We start from the raw sequence: 20,491 nt of genomic DNA, 5'->3' as shown, positions 1-20,491 counted from the left end.
TTCTCCGTTGGACTAATTCTAAAATATTGAATTAATCCAGAAAAGAGGAATCATTGACGAATGAATCTGGATTTCATGTGACGTGAACGTTAATATATGATGTTGCATCTCTTACATCAGCAGCCACAAGTCTTGGTTGAATGTATCAACTCTACACAGGCACAAACCCTTTTGGGATATAATACAAGGGACCCAAAAGACATTCTGACCAAAAAAAAAGAACCCAAAAGACATAGTATTCTTTTACTTTGTGTACCAAATTTGGTTTTTTCCTCCTCCTCTCTATAAATTAAGTTGGGTGGGACACGTCAAACAACACTTTGCAATTGCCAGGGTTAAGAAAAGTTAGCGGCTTATGACTCAAAACTCAACTAAAAAACGACATGATTTCTGGTTTTGCGCAAACCAATTCAAATTAGGATCAATTGTTTTGACATAAATTAGGATCAATTGTTTCCATTTTCGGATATATAGGGAAGAATTTTCAACAAGCCCAAGAATTTTCTGGGAAAGAACACCCATTTCACTGCTATATAATAATATACATACGCTCGCTATTATAGGAGAAGGGCTCACAGAGGAAACAAAATCATATAACACGCATTGCCAGAGATATTAGGGGATTAAATATTTAGAATTTCTGCAGAGAGAGAGAGATATTAGCTAGGGTTTTGGAATTTGGAGGGAAATAAATCAGAGGGTTTTAAGATTTGTCTTGTTGAGAACAGAGACAGAGACAGAGAAAGAGAGAGAGAGAGATGGGAGGTTGCTTTTCAGATGTGAGAGGAGGGAAGGAGGCCGTTGGCGGGGCCCAGCCTAGGCCCACAGTTCACAACGACGCCGTTGAGTTCTTTTACAGGTCCCATGGTGCTTTCCCACTATTTTCTCAACTCGAGGTACTCCCTCCTCCCTCCTCCCTCCTCCCTCCTCCCTATTGCAAGTTGCAATGTGCACTATTTTCTGAAAGTTAGCCCTTTTGTTTTTCATTTGTTTCTGTCCCAATCTTTTATTTCTCATAAAAGATTTATACCTACGTTGAGTTTTTTTGTTGTCATTACTTTCAGATTGAGTCAATGTTTTTATATATATATGCATATGACCATGTGCGTATCATTTGTTTATATTTTTTGTCTCTCTCTCTCTCTCTCTCTCTCTCTCTCTCTCTCTCTGTGTCTCTCAAGATTTATACCCTACAATTTAGACAAATCTTCTTTGTTCTTGTTCTATTTTGAAAATCTTTTGTTTTCAGAAAATTTGGTAGCTTTGCCGTGCGTCTGTGGTTTAATTTAACCTGTTATTTTCAGCTTTGAAATAATATTTTCATCAAAAGCTTGCTTTCTTATCCTTCCAGAAAGTGCAAAAGTCTAAGGACCAAGAGCTTTGACTAATATATTCTTTATGATGAATCTTCATTCATTGTGAAGTACAGGGCAGATGGCATGTTGTGAATACATCTTCAATATCAACTTAGGCCAAGAGCCGTTGGTTTTTATATGAACAAAATGAACAAGTCTGTATTGTTGACAATGCATTTAAAATGTTGGGCCAACATGAAAAATACCATGGCTGGCTACAGTTGCCTTCGAGAATACAAACATTCTCAAATGATTGGTGTGTTAACTTACGTGAGGCTGCATGCTGATTGATTGAGCCACACCTCCTTTTGGCTGAATTGAAAAAATGCCTACAAGATACTCTCTCACTACAGAATAACATTAGCAAGATTTCCATTGTGCTGTTGCAAATTTGACTTGGGAGCATGCATAGGACAAAATCTCAAAATAGTGTTTGTCACTTAAATGTGTGACAATGTGGTCCTTACAAGAGTTGCAATGGATGTTGGACTTAAATATATCATTTAGATGTGGACATAACCTTTGATCCTTTTCTCTCTGTCTTTTTCTTTCTCAAAGTTACATCAAACACTTCGTTTTCAATGACAGGCTCTGCTCAATGTGTTTATATATATATACTTTCGAACTTGAGCCATCAAGCTGGACGTGTTAATTAAATAACTGTTAAATTGAAGTACCCAAAAAACAAAAACAAAAAACTGTCGAGAGCAGCATGTTTGTTCCCAATAATGAAGCATAATATCCATGAATATTATTTACTGTCATGTCTGGTATAATTCCAAAATTAAAGTGCCTAGAGATTATGGCTAGTTTGATACTTTATTTATTTCCCATTTCTTGGATTCGTTAAGTATGGTGTTTGTGTTCCATATAATCACTATGGGCTTTCCAAATGCCTGGATGGTTCCCTTGTTTTAGTTGTCTTCATTTTCTTTGTTTTATTTTTCTATACCATTATTAGACCTTTTGTTTCATTCTTTACAATGTAAGTAATCATGTATTTCCCTTTTGTGCTACAGTTAACCATATCCGCATCTAACTTACTTGATCTTGACGTCACTTCAAAGGTATGTTAATATATGTATCCATGTCACCTTACTTTTAGTATCATAGTAATTAAAACATTAGCCAAGTGTTATCAGCATTTTTTACTCTGCCATGGCTTTTTACCTGTTTATCATAGTAACTAAGATATTGTAACAATGCTTGACCCAAAAAAGAAGAAGAAGATATTGTAGCAATGTCATATGACCACTACTGTTTAAAATCAAGGCTAAAGACTTACTGTGTCATCATGGGGACTTATCTTAATATAGTATATCCTGAAATAGTTATTAACTTGTTTAATCATATTTCAGAGTGATCCCATGGTGATTGTCTATGCCAAAAAAAGTGATGGTAAGCTAGAGGAATTAGGGAGAACTGAAGTAATACTGAATAGTTTGAATCCTGTATGGATAGAGAAAGTTTCAATTGCATATCAGTTCGAGATGGTGCAGCCATTGATGTAAGTTTCTCATACTTTTCCGAGCACCTATGTTTATGAAGATGTCTTGTATTTTATCTCGCAAGATCTATTTTGACAATACTACTTCTCTCACGTTTGCATTTTTTCTTTGTTGTGTTGTCTCCTAAGATTCCATGTGTATGATGTTGATACAAAATATCACAATGTACCTGTAAAGGTATGACATGACTTCTTCTTTCAATTTTTAGCATTTCATAAGAGCCTAATAGAAATCTTATTTTAGCCTTCTTCATTGTATTACCTCGCAGACACTGAATTTGAGGGATCAAGAATTTCTTGGGGAAGGCAGTTGTGGTCTTTCGGAGGTAATTCCCTTGAAATCAGTACAGCTCAATAAAACTAGGTTTTCATTGAGCTAGTGCAGTTTGTGTATAGAGTTGTTTAGTTAACACTTCAGGTTATGTGTTTTGTTTTTTTCCAGTTTAATTTTCAATGTTATAGTTATTGCACTGCTCACCATTGGTGCAACTAAAGAAAGATATGGATGTAGCTTGTACTATTTTCCTTTACTTACTGTATACAAAGATGTTTGCCAATGGAAACATATTGAAATCAGTGACTCAGATATCTCATAGATTTTTAGTCATCATTTGCTAAACTCTAACCTAAAGCTGTGTTTTTGTGGTACTTGTTCTCTTTTCTGGTGGCAGATCGTGACTAAACAAACTCGGAGTTTAACCTTAAATCTCATAAACAAAAATTGGCATGGAGGTATGAGAAAGTTTGGAACACTCACAGTCCGGGCTGAGGAAACTATTGCTTCTAGGAGTGCTGTGGAGATAAAATTTCGATGTTCCCACTTGGAAAACAAAGATCTCTTTTCTAAAAGTGTATGTGTTTTCAAAGCAGCTTCTTGAGCTCTTTTTACTTGTGGATACAGATTTCTGTTTTAGTCTGATCCTTATATTTCTTTTCCATTTCTTTACTTCAGGATCCTTTCTTAAGAATATCTAGAATTGTTGAGAGTGGAGGTTCTATTCCAATTTGCAAGACTGAAGTTGTGGATAACAATTTAAATCCAACTTGGAAGCCAGTATGCCTGAGTATGCAGCAATTTGGAAGCAAGGTAAGCTTATGAAATTTTTTCTGGGTTACCTGTTAAATTAGAGTATATAAGTCTGCTAATTGACAAATACTGTAGAAAAAATCTATAACTTTCTGAACCTCAATTTGTTGCAGGATACCCCATTAGTCTTTGAGTGTTTTGATTTCAACAGCAATGGCGACCATGTTCTTATTGGGTAATCATTGATTGGTGCCTAGCCTTTATTTTGTTAGTTTTTACTTCTTGCATGATATCATTACTTTGTGCTTGGACCGGAAAAAAGAAGAATGTTTGGAATTTACCTCTCAATTGGTCTTAATTTACCTCTCAATTGGTCTGATTTCAGGAAAATTCAAAAGTCAGTGGCGGACCTGGAAAAACTATACAAAGAAAGTAGTGGTGTGAATTTTGTCTTTCCAACTTCTCGTCAGGGTCATGAAAAGGTATTTATCTTGCATTCCCATTCTTGGTACTTCATGTCAATATGTATTCTCACTTTTGCTTTATAAAATGCCAACATAGGTTTTGAAGGGCCAGCTGTTTGTGGATCAATTGTTTGAGAAGGAACAGTTCAGCTTTCTTGACTATATTTCTAGTGGATATGAGCTTAACTTCATGGTCGCTGTTGATTTTACAGGTAAGTAATGTCTGATATTTAGAAGAGTTATTCAGTTTTCACTTTACATATATATGGCACTGATATGTTTGCATGCTTTGAATATTGAATTTTATCCAGGTTCAAATGGAGATCCTCGAAGTCCTGATTCTTTGCACTATATTGATCCTTATGGTCGGTTGAATTCTTACCAGCAGGTGAGTACGTTTTAGATGCATTGCTCAAATAGGGGTACTAGTTACACTAATAGGCTAATATAATGTTGTTAATAAAATGAGACATGATTTTGTATACCCCTTGTTTAAAATACCCTTGTAGGCTTCTTCCGTAAGTCAACAAGATAAAGTCGTTGGTTAAAAGTTATCCAAATAGGTTCAAGTTTTTTCATAACAGTAAACAATAGATGGTTGTTCTAGCTTCATCTTATTCTTTCTACAGACTTGTGCTCGATGTATATAATTAAGGTCATTCTTCGTTCTCGGGCTTTTGCTATGGGTGGCTTGCTGTTCAATAGTTAGAGAAAGCATATTGATTGATTAGACGATTAGATGCTGTCTTGTAAATCAATTATACCATCTGCAGGCTATAAGAGAAGTAGGGGAAGTCATTCAGTTCTATGATGTTGATAAGCGTTTTCCCGCATGGGGATTTGGGGGTAGGACAACTAATGGTACTGTGTCGCACTGCTTCAACTTGAATGGGAGTGCAAGCGACTTTGAGGTAAAGGAGTGGTTAAATTTTTGCAATGTTTCTTTACCTTTGTTGGCAAACTCATTCAATACATCTGAACTTTTATTTTGTTTAACCTTGTTAGTAACTTGTTTGATTTATTTAATAGGTTGAAGGTGTAGAAGGCATCATGGGTGCTTATGCCACTGCTCTACACAACGTTTCTCTGGCAGGACCAACTTTGTTTGGCCAAGTGGTTAACAAAGCTGCGGAAATTGCCGGCAGATCCCTCTCGTCTTCCAACAACAAGTACTATGTCTTGCTTATTATAACGGTAAGAGGTGGATGAATTTTATTTGCATTTTTTTGTCTCTTGGGTTGAAATCTTTGTTTTAGCAATAATATAAAATGCCATGTTTTTTTTTCTAGGATGGAATCCTAACAGACCTTCAAGAAACAAAAGATGCTTTGGTGAGAGCATCTAATCTTCCCCTATCAGTCCTAATAGTTGGAGTGGGTAATGCAGACTTCAAACAAATGGAGGTAATGCTTTTGTTTACATTTTGGATTTTCTCCTACTGGAATTTGATTTCTACATCTCATGAACTTGTGGTTTGAATTTTGTATCCGGCAGATCCTCGATGCTGACAGTGGACCACGATTAGAGAGTTCTACAGGTCGTATAGCTACACGAGACATTGTACAGTTTGTTGCGATGAGAGAAGTGCATAGTAAGTACCTATCACCTCCATTTTTTTTCTTCTGTCTAAACACATTCATATTACCTTTAGATGGTCATGGTAATTTCTTTCTTTTGGGTCCTCTCTTTGCTTTTAAGCTGATAAATTAATTGGGATTAATGTAACAGGTGGGCAGATTTCTGTTGTTCAAGGTCTTTTGGAAGAGCTGCCTGGCCAGTTTTTAAGTTACATGCGTTCCATGGACACGAAGCCACTCACCTTCCATGCAGGCCAACCATCTACATCATAGGTTCTTTCTTCTTTGGATTAGCAAGTAGTGATTAATTAGTTGATGCTTATGGTTTCCACCGAGACAAGAAGCAGAAGCACTAGTTCAATCTCAAGAATCTGTTCATTATTACTAAGGATTAATTTCAAAGTGCTTTTTGTTTTTTAGTTTCATAGTGCTTTATCGGTGTTATTTTTAAATCGTATTACTGTACAGTCCCTCCATATACGAAATCCCACACAAACTCCAACAATATAATGAAGAAGAAGACTTAAACAACTCAAAGCTGCTTTCATTGGCCACGTCATGAATAAATTGAATAATTTCCCAGTTACATATATATATATATATATATATATATATATACATTGGGAGAAAATAATTTCAGTACTGAACTGAATTACATGAAAGGAAAAAAATAATTGAGCTATTTAATTTTCTTGACGAAAACATAACTACAAGGACTTATGGGCATTCTCCAAGAAGTATTTAAGTTAAGAATTTGTTACGTACTTTTTAATCTCGGCTGTTGGATTGCATCTAAAAGACTACCAACATGTTTAATGAATACAATCCAACGACCATGACGTAACAAATCCTTAACATAAAATTCTTATTGAAAAATCTCCCCAAGGGGTTATGTGAGAGCAGCAACCTATTATTTTTGTGATGATGTCCTTCCTGAATTCTCCGAGGATGATGTCCTTCCTGAATCCTCTGAGCCCTCTCCTCAGAGAGAATTTTCGCCATCCTACATTATCAAGCAAATTAATTGACAAAAGCAAAAGTTATAATCAGATTATACGCACCTCACGAGAGCCTCTGCATTTGTCTCAAGAGGAAGAGGCTCGGTTTCACTGGTATCGAAATCCAATCTGGAAACCGGTTTCTTCAACAATGCCTCTCCAACTTTCACAAGATCATTCAAGTTTTTTTGTGTGGCAATATCCACAGAAGCCAATCTTCCGCTTAGTGTATCGTCCTGAATCCGGAGGTAATGGCCGTGAGACTGAACATCTTCTAAAACGCATTGAGTGTGGTAATCAAGAATGCCACCAGTTACTTTGATACACATATGCACCACTGGAGACGACCAATGGGGTCCGATGAGCCACTGGAAAGCACCCCAACGAGCTACTTCTTTGGCGTCGTACTCCTCCTCATCATTTGCTATACCAGTCCCCAGTGATATTAGTAAAATCCGCTTATGCAACTCTTCATTTCCACACCCAGGATTCCTCTTGAGGATTTCTTTTTCCGCTTCCTTTATAGCAATTGAAGCCTACCCAAAAAATAAATAAATAAATAATTATCATATATATGAATTATTCAGATTACGCAAATGAATAAGTTTTTGAAATTTGGGGCACATCAATATTACCGGGTTATTGGCAGCAACTCCACCATCAATGAGATTGAATTCTCTTGACTTGAAGTTGTGGAACTAAATTGATGGGCCGGAAAGTAGGGTGGGGCTGCTGAAGTTCCAATGCATATCTCCGACAGCAAAGCATCTAGGCTTGGGTGCCTTTTCAACTAAAATCATCACCAACATAAATATACAAAATCAAGAATTATTCATTTACAACAAAAAATAATAATAATAAAGCAGAACAAAGAATTAAATTATATACCTATATGTGTATGAATTAGGAGAATTAATAAACAAACCTCATAGCTGGAGAAAATAACTGGACATGGCAGTTTTATATCAACTGTTGGGATTACAACATTAGTCAATGTGTCGTGCAAATGCTTATCGCCTAGTTTTTCCTTCACCAATTTGTGGAAATACTTCCCATTATATTTGGATCTTACTAAACCTTTCAAACAATGTTTGATTTTGCCGATGAGAGATCTGTTGTACAAGGAAACAAAATTAGTTATCGTTACTCGTTATGCATACGAAAGTGTGGTCTCTTTATCAACAATTAACTGTACATACCTAGGTTGGTGGAAGATTTTAGGGCAATGTTTGAGATAAAAAGGGAGAATATCTTTTGCAGCAAACAAAGGACGGTTATTTTCATCTGGGGTAGCAAGCATGAGCATCACAAGGCCACCTGTGCTCGTCCCTGCAACCCAATCAAAATAATCTACGAGCCTTGCATGCTTACCATCAAGCCTCTACATATAGCCACCAAGTAAAGCAAAAAATTAGACTTACTAGATTACAAAAAATAAAAATAAAAAACAAGAGAAACACACACACCAACTTAAAATTGTGAGTAGTAGAGCAAACATGTTAGCTAGGTATAACACCATGTGATGACGTGACTAATCCACTGATATTGTAATATGATCGATCTTGAGCCTTATAATATAGACTCCATAACATATGAATCTTGAGCCTCATAACATTATTACAGTAGGTTTCATATAATATTTGGTATAAGATATCACTGTGGCATTATACATGGTTGAATTTGATCGCCATTATTTATCTTCCATGTGTTTAAAGTTAAGCAACCATCTATAAACTAGGGTTTCTGCGCCAATGCCCCAAGGCAATGGAGCCCAAATGTTTGAAAATTACAGAGTGATGAACATGTTGGCAGAGACACTAACAAATTAAGGATCGTATCCTATAATGCAGACTTTACTGCTATATGTGCATATTCGATAAAAGGACTACTAATAAATTACCTGCAAAATAACGCAAAATATATGCACACTTAGTGGTATTGTGAAGTGATTAAATTTTGGCGTACTTAGTGGCAGTGTTGTAATAAAGAGTGATGCCACATTATATCATATCGTAGAAGTTCTTAGAAGTTCCTATAACATTCTATGAGCTAACAAAATTGCAGATTGGACTCATACATTTTAATGAATGAAATATATTGATCTTTTTACCTGAAGCTCATACTCCAGGAACTTGAGTGAAACTCCTTCGATAATCCCTGTTATTCCACCTCGATCGATACTAAGAATAGTAGTGAGACCTCCGTTAGTGGGAGAATGAAGGGATGATTTTGTTTTCTCCATGGGTGGGAAATTGAAGAGAAGGCAATGCACAAGGCTTAATTAAAATTTAACAAGAAAAACTGAGAGACCTATTAATTTGAAGTTTCAAGAATCTCAAAAAGAAGGTTTGCAAGTTACGGGATTAACCAATTGAGTTGTGAGGTTTATATAGAGATCTTTCCCTCTCGGATCAGGTAATTTTAGTTTCCATTTATATATTCAAAGTTGTATTTGCTTTCCTTTTTTGTATAGTTTCCTATATTGTTAGGATTTCCTACACGGACAAGTTTCTATAATATATTAAAAATACCTCACGTGTTAAAAGAATCATGCATATCCATAACCATAAATAGTCTCAATTGCTCACTTTTACATTTTCTGTTAACATACAAGGCCCAAAGTATTTTCAGTTCCGACGAAGTTTAGGAGAAAAAGAGATGTTTTGAACTTGATGATCAGTTCAAGCGTAAGAATGATGTCTATGGCGATCCTTATCCCGCGAAGAATAGGAGGAATTGTGATAGTCACGATCTGCAAAATAAGGGTAAATGACGGGGTTCAAATCAAACTGACACAATTTGAAGAAACAAGAAGCAGCACATATTATTATATATACATTACCTCGTGACGAGTGATGTCTTGATTTCTCCAAATGGCCCCCTGCATTAATATTGTGCATTCAACATAGAAATTCAAGTTAAAAGAATTTCGGAGATGAGAAAATTTGAAATGACGCAAGTTCATAAATCCAATTTTAACAATGTGGTGGGGGGAAATTAAAACCCATAACCAACCTGAATCTTTTGCTCTATCCTTGGAACGATAACCTCGGTCCTTGGTTCTGTCCCTCTCAGCCTCCTCTCGATCTCGTTCCCGGTCAGAATCCCTGCCCCTATCACGATCCCGGACCTTCATTCTATCCCTATCCCTGTCCCTGTCTCTGTCTCTCTCCCTCTCCCTCTCCCTGTCTCTGTCCTTGCTTTTATCACCACTAGATTCCGTTCTGCGTTCAGACTTGGATTTCATACTGAAATCTTCTTTTGCCTCTCCCTCAATAGGCATACTTTCATCACTCTCTTTAGAGTCCTTCAGCTTGTCCGTGGCTAGCTTGGCCAACACACCCTTTGATCCACCAGATTCAGGATTGACTTCTGCTGCAGCCTTTATATTAGAGGTATTGTCAATAGCTGATGGGCTATTCGTAGGAACTTCCTATGAAACAGCAATGAAAAAAAAAAACTCCACATAATTAATGTAATTTCGGTATGATGCAATATAGAGTAGATTCTCATCAGCCTGCAGTTGGCATCCTTGCTCACAGCCAGCAGTGCAGCAAAATGCTGACAAGTGGGCAACTGCAGTGATAAGAGAGAATATTGTAGAGCCCCCAGCTCTGAATAAATCTTGAGTGAGAAGGGGGAGGGGTAGGAATTAGAGAGAGAAAAAAAACAAAAAAGAAGAACAAGAATCGGAACTACCTTTGGATTTGGCTGAGACTGTGAATTCCATGATTTGTTAGAAAATGTAAAAGAATCTCCATCCTTACAGACTGGTACGTACTTTGCTTTAGGAAGGCTGTACAGATGAGCCAGCACCCTACAAACTTCGTCAATCCCTGATTTTTCAGCATCAAATGCCTTCCACCATGGCGGATTCTCAGGAAGGGGCACTTGAAACCTCCGAGCAGCAGCATAAACTACACCACAAGCAACAACCTCACTCTTGAATCGCACACACAATGTTGTACGCAAACTGCAGTTAAAAGGTTAGTGAGTACTAAACCAACAAAATAGGACATTGATTATAATTTTTTCAAATGAACTACACCAATAAGGACAACAAAGACACATAATCCAGTAAAACAGAAAATTCCAAATAATTAAACAACAATGTAAAGTTCAAAAGTTTCAAAGTCACATGGAAAAACCAAGTACCAAGAAAGTAAATAAGTAATTGGCATATGTTGGGAGAGGTACCTGTCATTTGCTAGATTCCAGGCTTCTTGTGTTAATTCTGGTGGTGTCTCCAGAGTGGCAAGATAATTTGATATAAACTTATGAGGATGCTCAACATGACAAATGAAACCCATCTCCTTTAAAATATGTCTTTCTGCTTTACTCAACTCCATCTTCAAGTCCGAATATTTCTGGAAAGAAAGAAGACAAAGATAAACCATAGCATGCATTTGGCTCAAGATCATGATAATGGAAGACAATGACTTTAGTACGATGTGGATTATATGAGCTCTAACCTTTGAATACGGGTCCAATGGCTCAATGGGTAGGTTCTCCCTCCTACATTCCATCCTGTGGAAAACAATGATAACCTGCCTGGCTTTTTTAGGGCATTCCTCCAGTTTTGATGCAAGCCACAAACAGCTAGCAGCAACTTTCTACAAGAAAGCATCACGTTATTAATGCAGAAGTTGTGACATTACAAGGCAAACATTTAAAAGAAATCATTCACTCCTCTCGATTTCGGAACATGGTTTTAGAAAGAACGTCTGCTAAACAACTATTTGGACTAATTGAAGATACAAGTACTCATCTTTCACAGCCCAAAGAGAAAACCACAATAAGTCTACAAATTAAAGAACTGTCATTTGCCTTTATCAGCATCCAAACAAATGGCTCAGAAAGTAATTATATATGTAGCAGAAATACCTTGACGTTGAAGCGTGCAAAGGACTTCTTACAATAGAATCGGTGAAACAGAACCTGACCAGTGGCCATAACAGCTTGAGGTCTGCAAGTGATCCAATGAAGCAAACAAAGACAACAAAATTCACCCTCAAAGAAAAGAACAACAACAAATTTTACAAATTAAAACAAACCAGAACTGAAACCATACAATCTGAGCAAAATTCCGCTTTCTTGGATTAAATCACAGCCATAGATTCTGAGCGTGGTCTCCGTGGCCTCATCTATGCCGTCCTTTCTCGACGGCGAGTTCTGCAATTGCTCATCGGTCAGATAGAACGTGTCTATCGCCGTGTATATCATCGTAGAAACCCTAACTTCTACACAAAGTGAAATTTCACAAATTCAATCAAATTGAATCTCAAAGAGAACTGAGAAAGTTCCGAAATTTCAAAAACAAAAATCGTAATCATCCAAATAGAGCCTTACCTCCCTTCTTGGCGCCCCAGACTCAAATTAATCGAAGAGATGAAGCAATTGGGTCTGAGCTATGCAATACAAGGTCGTGTGATTATACGACGACGTAATATGTGGGTGTTTTGGTCTTTTAACAGTTTTTTGGGTTAATTTTTCAAGAGTGCTGTTATTTTCACCCACTTATCATATTTTCTCATTCACATTATCTTTTCACCCACTACGTAAATTGAAAAAAACACAATCCTGCAAAAGACCCACTAGTGTAGTGGTATGAAGTATTTACTCCTTCAAGCAAGGTCCTGGGTTCGAATCCTAGCATTCGTGTAATGTGTGTGAGTTTAGTATGCTATCGCCCTTCTCAATGGAAAAGGTCAAAAAAAAAAAAACTGAGAGAGAGAGAGAGAGGAGGATTTGTCGATGTCAAGGGGAAAGGGGGTCGCTGCCGGTAGGGTGGGATGACTAACAAGTTGGTGGGTGAGGAGGGAGTTTTGGTGGCTGTTGGGTTTTTGTTTTTGTTTTTAAAATAATTAGTTTTAGTTTCTTCCTATGAGTAAAGATATCATATTACAGAAATTGAAAGGATAAAAAAAGGAAAAAGAGTCGGCTTTACAAGAAAATCCCCTATGCTAATTGCTAACATAACAAATCGAATGTCTACTGTGATTGCGGCTACTTTCATTATATTACATATCCTTGAATGAACCACCAATCGCAAGCAGTCGGCCATATCCCGTAGGCATAGATGGCTTGCAATAATGATACAAAAAGCCAGAACAAGCATCTGATCTTTGCCAGATCCCTCTCTTGGTGTCACCCGCTGTTCAAGCATGAGAAATTTTGCGAGAACGGGCTATGAAGCCGTTTGATTGCTGGAAGAAACAACAAGAAGCAAAGCATACAAGGTTGAAGGGCCAGCAATCAATCTCAGCCAGACTTCGATTTGGTTCGCAGAGACAACTGTCTTCTTGAGAGGGGCATGATGATCTCAAGAATATTCTGAAAGAATCCTTTGTCATATATGTTATTCGTAACCACAACCTCAACATCTTTAAGTGGGGATCTTCGGAAGATGGCTCTCCATTTGTTCTCTGGAGGTTTTCTTTCACTACTCATCCCACTGATACTTGCTTTTAGTGCTGCAGAACTCGCCCTTGCTTCATTTAGCTTCCTCTGCCAGTTTACATACTCTTGCCACTTGAAAGTCTGTTTCAAAAGAAATGCACAAGCTAAGTTCCAATGTTTTAGTAATGACAGAAGCCACTGTTATGCTTTCTTTTCCCGAGGGAGTGATGGAGCCTAATGAACTATCCCTGCCCTGCATCATTATTACCTCCTCTATCCTGCCCTCTTTGGAACTTTATATCAAGACATAACTATTCAACAAAGTCACAGAGAGAGAGAGAGAGAGAGAGAGACCTCGTTTGTCGTAGTATTTGTCAGACAAAGTTTTGCATGGTAACCAAAGAAACCCGCCAATGACAGTGAAACTATTGCAAGAAACACCATAAGAAGTATTTGAGTGTTGTAGGCCCCCAACAACCACTGTAATGCATCAGGAAAGAATAAAGCAATGAGCAGCATGAAAAAAGGAAACAAAAAATAAATGAGTAGAGAAATATACAACCATGCAAAAAGTACCAAAACCACACACCATATATATGAAAAAATTTGAACCCTATAACCCTTGAAATTTCCAGCTCAATGATTTAGTGAAAGCAAATTATTATCATGGAAGAGTTCAGACTGTGCCTATTTATACACATTTCTAAGCAATGCTTCGTACTTGGAGACATCATGGAAAGTAAATAAATGGTGAACTCCAACCAGGCTCAGCAAAAATATTTTTGGAAGCTGTTACTCTTCTACATTGCCAAAACAAAATAAATCAACTTACCTGCACAACATGCGGTGATAAACTGCGAAAAGAATTTTCTATACCATAATAAACTGCAATGAAGAAATTAGGGAAAGGAATGTTATTTAGGTTCAAATGAAACACAATCATCAAGTAGGAGGATGGAATGAAACTTAATTTACCAGTTAGGATATCAATAACTTTAAATTCTTTAATTTGTCCAGCAAGAATTAACCCAATGGCCACTGTTCCATATATGCAAAGTAAGGTGTGCCTGAAAAAGCACTAAAGAAATGATAACAAATAGACAAACAAAAAGTGTAGTATATTACCTCACAGCTAAAATAAAGTTAAATTGACAGAGCAATTAAGTAAAACAGAAAATAAGATAAAAAATGCTTATTCATAAGTCTGGAATTTGACACATTCGTGCAAACATTAAGACCATAGAATGCTTATTCATCATTTGTAATTGAAACATTCGTGCAAATTTTAGGCCTAAACCCTAATGCTTATTCTCCAGTGTAATCTGTTGTGAATTTCAAGAGTGTAACGGTAAATGCCATAAACAAATTCAAAACCTCATAGACCAGAAGATCTAAAGTTTTTCCTATTTTTATTCGCACTAACTTCATATGCAAACATTGGATGGTTAAGTTTCAAAAAGAGAATGCAGATGATAAACTTTCATTATCAATCTGTGAAAAAATCGATTTTCTACCCATCATACCCATCAACATGTACAGTCAATTATTTGGGAAGCATAGGCAGTGGAGAAAACAAAGGGTCACACAAAACACATAAACACAAACTGTTGTTGCATCAGATAGAACTCACCACAAAAGAAACGCCATGAAGTACTGGGTATTTCTCTCACCTATGCAATTATTCTGCAATCAAAACAAAACCATGTTGTTAAATTCACAATCAGCACCACATAAAATGCCCTATATATGAGGGAGGGGATGGGAAAGAAGAAGAATAGTTAGAGAATTTCAGACCATCCATCCACAATGATGGTCAAAGCGGGCAACACAGCGATCACATATGCTGCAATGCTTAGACCTAGCAGGTCTAAACCACAGAAGAAGAAGGACAAGGTAAAGGAGAAAGTAAGAAAAGGAAAGGAAGGAACAAAACCAAACAGCATAAATCTTTTTCATTTAAAAAAAAAAAAAGACAACAGAAAGAAAACGTTGGAAAGAAATCAATAAAGCAGGACTCACTTTGGAATTTTGCATGTTGAACATTCTTTCTCAGAGTATATAATATTGTCATAGGGATAAGCAGAGAGATACAGAGAAACATTATCAGCCTTCACTGTTCCTGGATCAGAAAAGCAAGTTAATAGAAAGAGCAGAACACCGACGCCAACAGCCAACAAGCTTGTATACCTGAAAGAACAGAGAAGAGAATGCATAGAGGATTCAGTACTAAAAAATGGAAAATTTTATGCAAACAGAATCCTTGGCACATACCTGTGAATTTCACCTATATAATAGCCAGGAATGTAACCGAAGGAAGAATTTGCAACTAAGAAATACGTTCCTCCTACAATTGCAAGATATATTATCTGCACAAACAGAAAACTAACAATTAATCCTGAATGAAAGAGAAAGAGAACAATAATTCCTAGTTGTCCACATCAGTAGGTGGAAATATAGAAGGCACTCGTATTTGACAGTTACACCTAGTCTTTTTCTTCTATTGCAGCCACAATTCAAATTTACCAACTTTTAAGCAGTTCCTAATGATTCTGTCAAATTTACCAACTTTTAAGCACTTCCTAATTATTCTTTCAAATTTACCAACTTCGCACGTTCATACACCTTTGGCTGGAAATATTGTAACTTGGAGCACCAAATCCTCAATAGTCTGTTTTTACCACATTTTCCTCACTTTGGCTCCATTAGGATTTATCATGTTCTGCTTACTCTAAGCAAGAAGATAACCACAGATTTACCAAAATGCACATAACGTGAAAGACAAAACCTTTTACTGGGTTATCTAATAAAACTGAGTTTAACCAGAAGCAGGAACACCAAAAACGTGAATGAGACCATAATGAAGCCACAATTCAATTCCCAATAAAGCACCCAAAGAAAAATTACAACTTTATGAACAAAGTCAACTAACCAGAACCCTTTATCTCTCAATTACAATCACAAAAATTTAGACAATTCTGTTTCGGGGAAAAAAAACGAAACCTGCAAAATTGGATTGGGTCGATCACAGCAGAAATACTCCACGGAGGAAATGGCATTAGTTCCCTTGGCCCCAAAAACAAACCCAACAAATCGTCTGCAAAATAACAGTAAATTGAATCTCAACAAAACCAAAACCAGTAGAAATATAAGTGATTGGAAGAGAGAGAGAGAGAGGTACTGATTACTGAACTGAAAGTAATCGTAGGCGCCGAAGGTGAGAAAGTGGTTGATGCGTTGGATGGGCGTGCCTTCGAAGATGGGCCATTGGCCACAGAGGAAGGAGACTAGAACAAGCAGTGTCACTAAGCCATGGCACAACAGAATCCACTGTACCTCCATTCGCACTTTTCACTTCTGACGACTCTTCTGACTTGCAGTCGCAGACTTGGTCGATGACTTCTTGGTTTTGTTTTAGTGGGAGGGAGAGGAGACTGCAGATGAGGCCCTTTTGTTTTTCGTTCTCGTCTTTATGTGGGCTTCGCACTTTGGAATTCTCTGCGGCTTAAATAATAATGTTTTTTCGTTCACAAAGAAAAAAGAAAGTACTTTCGCCAAAAAAAGAAAAAAGAAAAAAGAAAGTACATTAATTAAAACTAAACAAAAAAAAAAATCACTACTTACTTAGGGCCGTATGGTAATGTTTTCGTAAAACATTTTATGCCCATAACGAAATGTGTCATGAAGATTTTCATTGGTTCTACAAAGTCACAAAAGTTGGCCAAGAATTGGAAGCGTGTATATTATATATATAACCCAAAGGCTATTTTGAATCAAAATCTTTGGATTCATCCAAATTGACTATCATCTCCATACTCCATTGCAAATTCCTTACAGATATAGAAATTCAAATCTGTTATACTTTACATCCCAGATAAATGAAAGAAAAAAAATGTCTTCAAAGCTTGATGAGTTTTTCAGAACCATTAGCTTATATGTCTGCATTGCCAATGGTGTCCTCTATGACATCAATGCAAGATCCTACAGATTTTCCTTCTGACATGGCCTCTGCAAGTTTAGCTCGCACTACTTCATGACGGCGCAAGATTAGGACAGTGTTTAAGACAGACCATCTGACTTGAGAATCTGTTTTCTTCTGTGTGAAGCCTAAGCTTCTGTACAATGAATCCAGCTGTTTTAAGAGCAAGCACAATCCAGTTAGTAACTTGTTCCATTATGTCTGTCTTGCTTGCAGAAACAACAGAATCAAATTTGACCCCAAAAAGAAACCTGGTTAATATCTGCAAGACCACCCTCAGCATAGCCGTATAAAATATACTCAGCAGCAACGCCGGCTAGCGCTACGCATGCAAATCTGTTCAGCGTCTAATAAGATGCATTCCCAATTCATGAAAGTTTCTCATTTCAAAAGGAAGGAGAAATTTTAGAGGTGAAGGGTAGAAACATACGGTAGCTGATACTTTCCCTGCATTGACCTGCATGAAATGGGAACTGCTATAAATCAAGGATAATAATCAAAATACAGAATTAGAAGATATGATCAACGTTGAGCAGCATCGACGAAGCTTTACATAGACAATGGCAGCATACCTCTTCAACAAATTCAAAATCCACAAAAGCAGTCCCTGCTTGAACATTGAGAGATCCTTCCTTCTTCAAAGCTTCCAAACTGGATAGTGTATATCCCTTAGGAAGGATGCCAACCAAGTATGCAATTAAGAAATGGCCAGCTTCATGCTGCGTAAATAGTTTCTCTTTTAGATGAATACTTCATGAGGATATCCTCACAAAGAAATATCCAAGGGTTTCAGAACCATCGGCAGAAAGAGCAATAAGAAGATGAGGGATGGAGGGACGGAGGAAGGGAGAGATCTTACTTGAATGACCCTGTTGTGGTATTTCTGACTAAAGGTGTGACCAATTGTATCAATTACCAAGCTACTAACTCCTCCATTGAAAGATACCTATGAGAATGTAGTGAAATAATAAGGCATTAAATGCATTAGGAGTTCTTGTTTGCTAAAGTAATTAAAGAATGGAAATTGTAATTGAGCAAAAGTTGAAATGTCGAGAGGGGCTAGAAATGACTTCAAACAAGAAAAGCACTTCAGCGGATTCTATGTATGGTAAGTGTTCAATATCACATGATGTATAGCTTACAATCTTTAGGATTGATGTGATTGCTTTCAACAACAGCTCAAAGCTTTCAATGATATGGATTATCAAGACATGTTCTTAGACAAGCATAAGGAAATTACCGCGTCGAGAGTCCACAGAAACAACAATCCTAAAGAAATATAGAAAATCTGTTGTGCACTAAACCCAAACACATTCCATGCAGAAACACCTCCCAGCACAGCAGCAAGCTGAAGGTTTCTTTCTATGGAACCCAGAGTAGTATCTACTGGGGACAGAAGAGACGACGCTTCTATCCCATTCAGCTTTAGCTCATCCAAGCTGTAGAGCCTTTGGGGTACCTGCACAATGAATCCATTTCAGTAAATGAAGTAAATCCAGACCTTGATATATCATATTGCTGCTAAAAAAATATTATTCGGGAAAAGCCGAAAAGGTGTCCTAAAAGAAAAGGAACACAAAAAAAAAAGAGCCAGAGTTTGGCAAAACCTGCCTAGCAGCACCAAAGCACCTGAGGCCACCAGGCTTGCCTTGCACATCTTTAACAAGTGAGAGCGCTGCTCTCTCATCTCCCTTATCCAACTCCTTATCCACTTGCTTCAAAACTTGTTGCCTTGATACACTAACCTCAGATGAACATATGATGCCAAAACTGGGAAATCTCAGGCTCAGTTGGAGTTGGGGTCTGTATGATGAGCCTGCATAGCAATGCATCACAGTGCCCATTCAAAGAAGAATTCAGGACACATCACCTTCCCAAATCCCAACCAATGAAAAAGATTGGCTAATGTTTGAGACTAGTTTGTTTGTTGCACTCTTGTCGGCCACACAAAATGGATAAGCAATATTTATCTTCATATTAATGTAAATGTTTGTTCCTACACATTTTTGCAGCGCAAGATTTTGAACCAATTTTCTAGTAGAGAATCCTAAAATCCCACATAAACGTGTCGGCCCAAAACACTTCCCATGTAAATCCCAAAACGAAAATGAAAAGTGTAAATTTGTATGTCGACTGTCACTGCTTGCAGTGCTCGTATTTATTTGTCAACATGTGGTCCTTCATTTCACCAAATCCTTGCAACAAAGTTAATATCTTACGAAAACATAAGTAAATTTGCAGACAAAATTTTCGATCATTTCTCGATGGTGTATCCACATATATACGTATTTTTTAATATTATTTTCGTTTTTCGTATACGTTTTAAGACTCAGTAAAATGCAAGTTTTTTTTTAAAAGCAACATATAATATACGTATTGTACATAGACGTACGTAATTTTCTTGTTTAATACACGTATTTTTTACAAAAATTCAATAATACACAAAAAAAAAATTGCAGGATTATACACAAAATACTCACATATTATTGAATAAAAATAAAATATATTTAAATATTTAAATACCAATTATTCATTAAGTAAATAATAATGAAAATATAACTACAACTTAAAGTAATTAAAAAAGAGAAATTCAGTCTGTGCTATTTAAGCTATACTTTTAAAGAAATTCTATTTATAGCGTATAGCCGGGCGGCTATACCTTTGAATCTATTCAGAGAGTATGGCAGAACGGCTGTACTCTTTTTATGAAAAACACGCTTTTTTTAATACTAAATCGTATAGCCGTGCGGCTATACTGTGTAAGAAATTTTATTTATAGTACGGCCGCGCGGCTATACTATCTTCAGAAGAAAAACACGCGTCCTTTCATACAAGATTTGAATAGTATAGCCGGCGATACTCTTCATTTGTCCACACGGCTATATTGGTGACCTTTTTTATTTTTTGTAATACCGAGTATAGCCGTGCGGCTATACTCTTTGAATATCTTTTCCTATCTTTTTTTTTTTTTTGCATATAATTATTTTTCCCTGATTTTTCGTTTATCGATAAGCTTAGTTTAGAGCATTATCCATTACTATTAGGTCATTGCCCGATTCTCTATTTTCCCTTTTTTATTTTTTACTTTTCCACAGTTATTACCCATATAAAGAATTTAGCAATTTCCCGTTTAGTACTTGTATTATACACGTACATATGTATTTTTCAATATTACTTCATTTTTCCTT

At 36.7% G+C, this 20,491-nt stretch overlaps 4 protein-coding genes and 1 pseudogene across 5 annotated transcripts; 1 reads left to right on the top strand and 4 right to left on the bottom strand.

Moving 5' to 3' along the window:
* LOC18775428 (protein BONZAI 3) lies at positions 519 to 6,353 on the top strand. Its single transcript, XM_020566295.1, has 16 exons — positions 519 to 896; positions 2,375 to 2,422; positions 2,714 to 2,862; positions 2,992 to 3,040; positions 3,132 to 3,188; positions 3,534 to 3,713; positions 3,815 to 3,949; positions 4,063 to 4,124; positions 4,275 to 4,371; positions 4,451 to 4,565; positions 4,665 to 4,741; positions 5,127 to 5,264; positions 5,383 to 5,547; positions 5,643 to 5,756; positions 5,848 to 5,944; positions 6,082 to 6,353. Exons 1-16 carry the CDS (start codon positions 759 to 761, stop codon positions 6,201 to 6,203), a joined length of 1,743 nt encoding a protein of 580 aa, XP_020421884.1. The 5' UTR covers positions 519 to 758; the 3' UTR covers positions 6,204 to 6,353.
* On the bottom strand, positions 6,723 to 9,170 carry LOC18772189 (annotated as a pseudogene).
* LOC18772303 (cyclin-L1-1) lies at positions 9,466 to 12,415 on the bottom strand. 2 transcript variants are annotated; one of them, XM_007205132.2, is made up of 9 exons: positions 12,278 to 12,415; positions 12,000 to 12,168; positions 11,813 to 11,894; positions 11,401 to 11,541; positions 11,126 to 11,295; positions 10,628 to 10,901; positions 9,944 to 10,361; positions 9,771 to 9,809; positions 9,466 to 9,680 (listed from the first exon to the last, which is right to left on the bottom strand). In XM_007205132.2, the coding sequence occupies exons 2-9, from the start codon at positions 12,149 to 12,151 to the stop codon at positions 9,610 to 9,612; spliced, it is 1,347 nt and encodes a 448-aa protein (XP_007205194.1). In that variant the 5' UTR covers positions 12,152 to 12,168; positions 12,278 to 12,415; the 3' UTR covers positions 9,466 to 9,609. The 2 variants fall into 2 exon arrangements, with proteins under 2 accessions (XP_007205194.1, XP_020421348.1); XM_020565759.1 differs by having other exon boundaries at positions 9,944 to 10,310; positions 12,278 to 12,407.
* On the bottom strand, positions 12,807 to 16,887 carry LOC18772473 (probable protein S-acyltransferase 17). Its single transcript, XM_007205252.2, has 10 exons — positions 16,518 to 16,887; positions 16,328 to 16,421; positions 15,599 to 15,693; positions 15,347 to 15,514; positions 15,122 to 15,194; positions 14,958 to 15,010; positions 14,303 to 14,394; positions 14,160 to 14,212; positions 13,682 to 13,807; positions 12,807 to 13,468 (listed from the first exon to the last, which is right to left on the bottom strand). Exons 1-10 carry the CDS (start codon positions 16,664 to 16,666, stop codon positions 13,190 to 13,192), a joined length of 1,182 nt encoding a protein of 393 aa, XP_007205314.1. The 5' UTR covers positions 16,667 to 16,887; the 3' UTR covers positions 12,807 to 13,189.
* LOC18773037 lies at positions 17,042 to 19,307 on the bottom strand. The gene is made up of 7 exons (XM_007205442.2): positions 18,911 to 19,307; positions 18,544 to 18,762; positions 18,163 to 18,249; positions 17,876 to 18,022; positions 17,734 to 17,760; positions 17,555 to 17,650; positions 17,042 to 17,456 (listed from the first exon to the last, which is right to left on the bottom strand). The coding sequence occupies exons 1-7, from the start codon at positions 19,145 to 19,147 to the stop codon at positions 17,256 to 17,258; spliced, it is 1,014 nt and encodes a 337-aa protein (XP_007205504.1). The 5' UTR covers positions 19,148 to 19,307; the 3' UTR covers positions 17,042 to 17,255.

The sequence above is a fragment of the Prunus persica genome, chromosome G6 (genome assembly GCF_000346465.2).
Source record: "Prunus persica cultivar Lovell chromosome G6, Prunus_persica_NCBIv2, whole genome shotgun sequence".
Classification (NCBI taxonomy): Eukaryota; Viridiplantae; Streptophyta; class Magnoliopsida; order Rosales; family Rosaceae; genus Prunus; species Prunus persica.
The sequence above is the reverse complement of the archived record's forward strand: the minus strand, read 5'-3'. Positions and strand labels throughout refer to the sequence as shown.

Coding starts and splice junctions, on each gene's coding strand:
- LOC18775428 (XM_020566295.1), top strand. CDS start 759: ATGGGAGGTTGCTTTTCAGATGTGAGAGGAGGGAAGGAGGCCGTTGGC. Junction 897..2,374: donor CACTATTTTCTCAACTCGAG/GTACTCCCTCCT, acceptor TTTGTGCTACAG/TTAACCATATCCGCATCTAA. Junction 5,757..5,847: donor CAGACTTCAAACAAATGGAG/GTAATGCTTTTG, acceptor TGTATCCGGCAG/ATCCTCGATGCTGACAGTGG.
- LOC18772303 (XM_007205132.2), bottom strand. CDS start 12,151: ATGATATACACGGCGATAGACACGTTCTATCTGACCGATGAGCAATTG. Junction 10,362..10,627: donor AGTCTCAGCCAAATCCAAAG/GTAGTTCCGATT, acceptor GCTGTTTCATAG/GAAGTTCCTACGAATAGCCC. Junction 9,810..9,943: donor GGATAGAGCAAAAGATTCAG/GTTGGTTATGGG, acceptor ATATTAATGCAG/GGGGCCATTTGGAGAAATCA.
- LOC18772473 (XM_007205252.2), bottom strand. CDS start 16,666: ATGGAGGTACAGTGGATTCTGTTGTGCCATGGCTTAGTGACACTGCTT. Junction 16,422..16,517: donor GGCGCCTACGATTACTTTCA/GTTCAGTAATCA, acceptor GTTATTTTGCAG/ACGATTTGTTGGGTTTGTTT. Junction 13,808..14,159: donor TATCACCGCATGTTGTGCAG/GTAAGTTGATTT, acceptor GATGCATTACAG/TGGTTGTTGGGGGCCTACAA.
- LOC18773037 (XM_007205442.2), bottom strand. CDS start 19,147: ATGGGCACTGTGATGCATTGCTATGCAGGCTCATCATACAGACCCCAA. Junction 18,250..18,543: donor TTCTGTGGACTCTCGACGCG/GTAATTTCCTTA, acceptor ACATTCTCATAG/GTATCTTTCAATGGAGGAGT. Junction 17,651..17,733: donor CAGGGAAAGTATCAGCTACC/GTATGTTTCTAC, acceptor GCATCTTATTAG/ACGCTGAACAGATTTGCATG.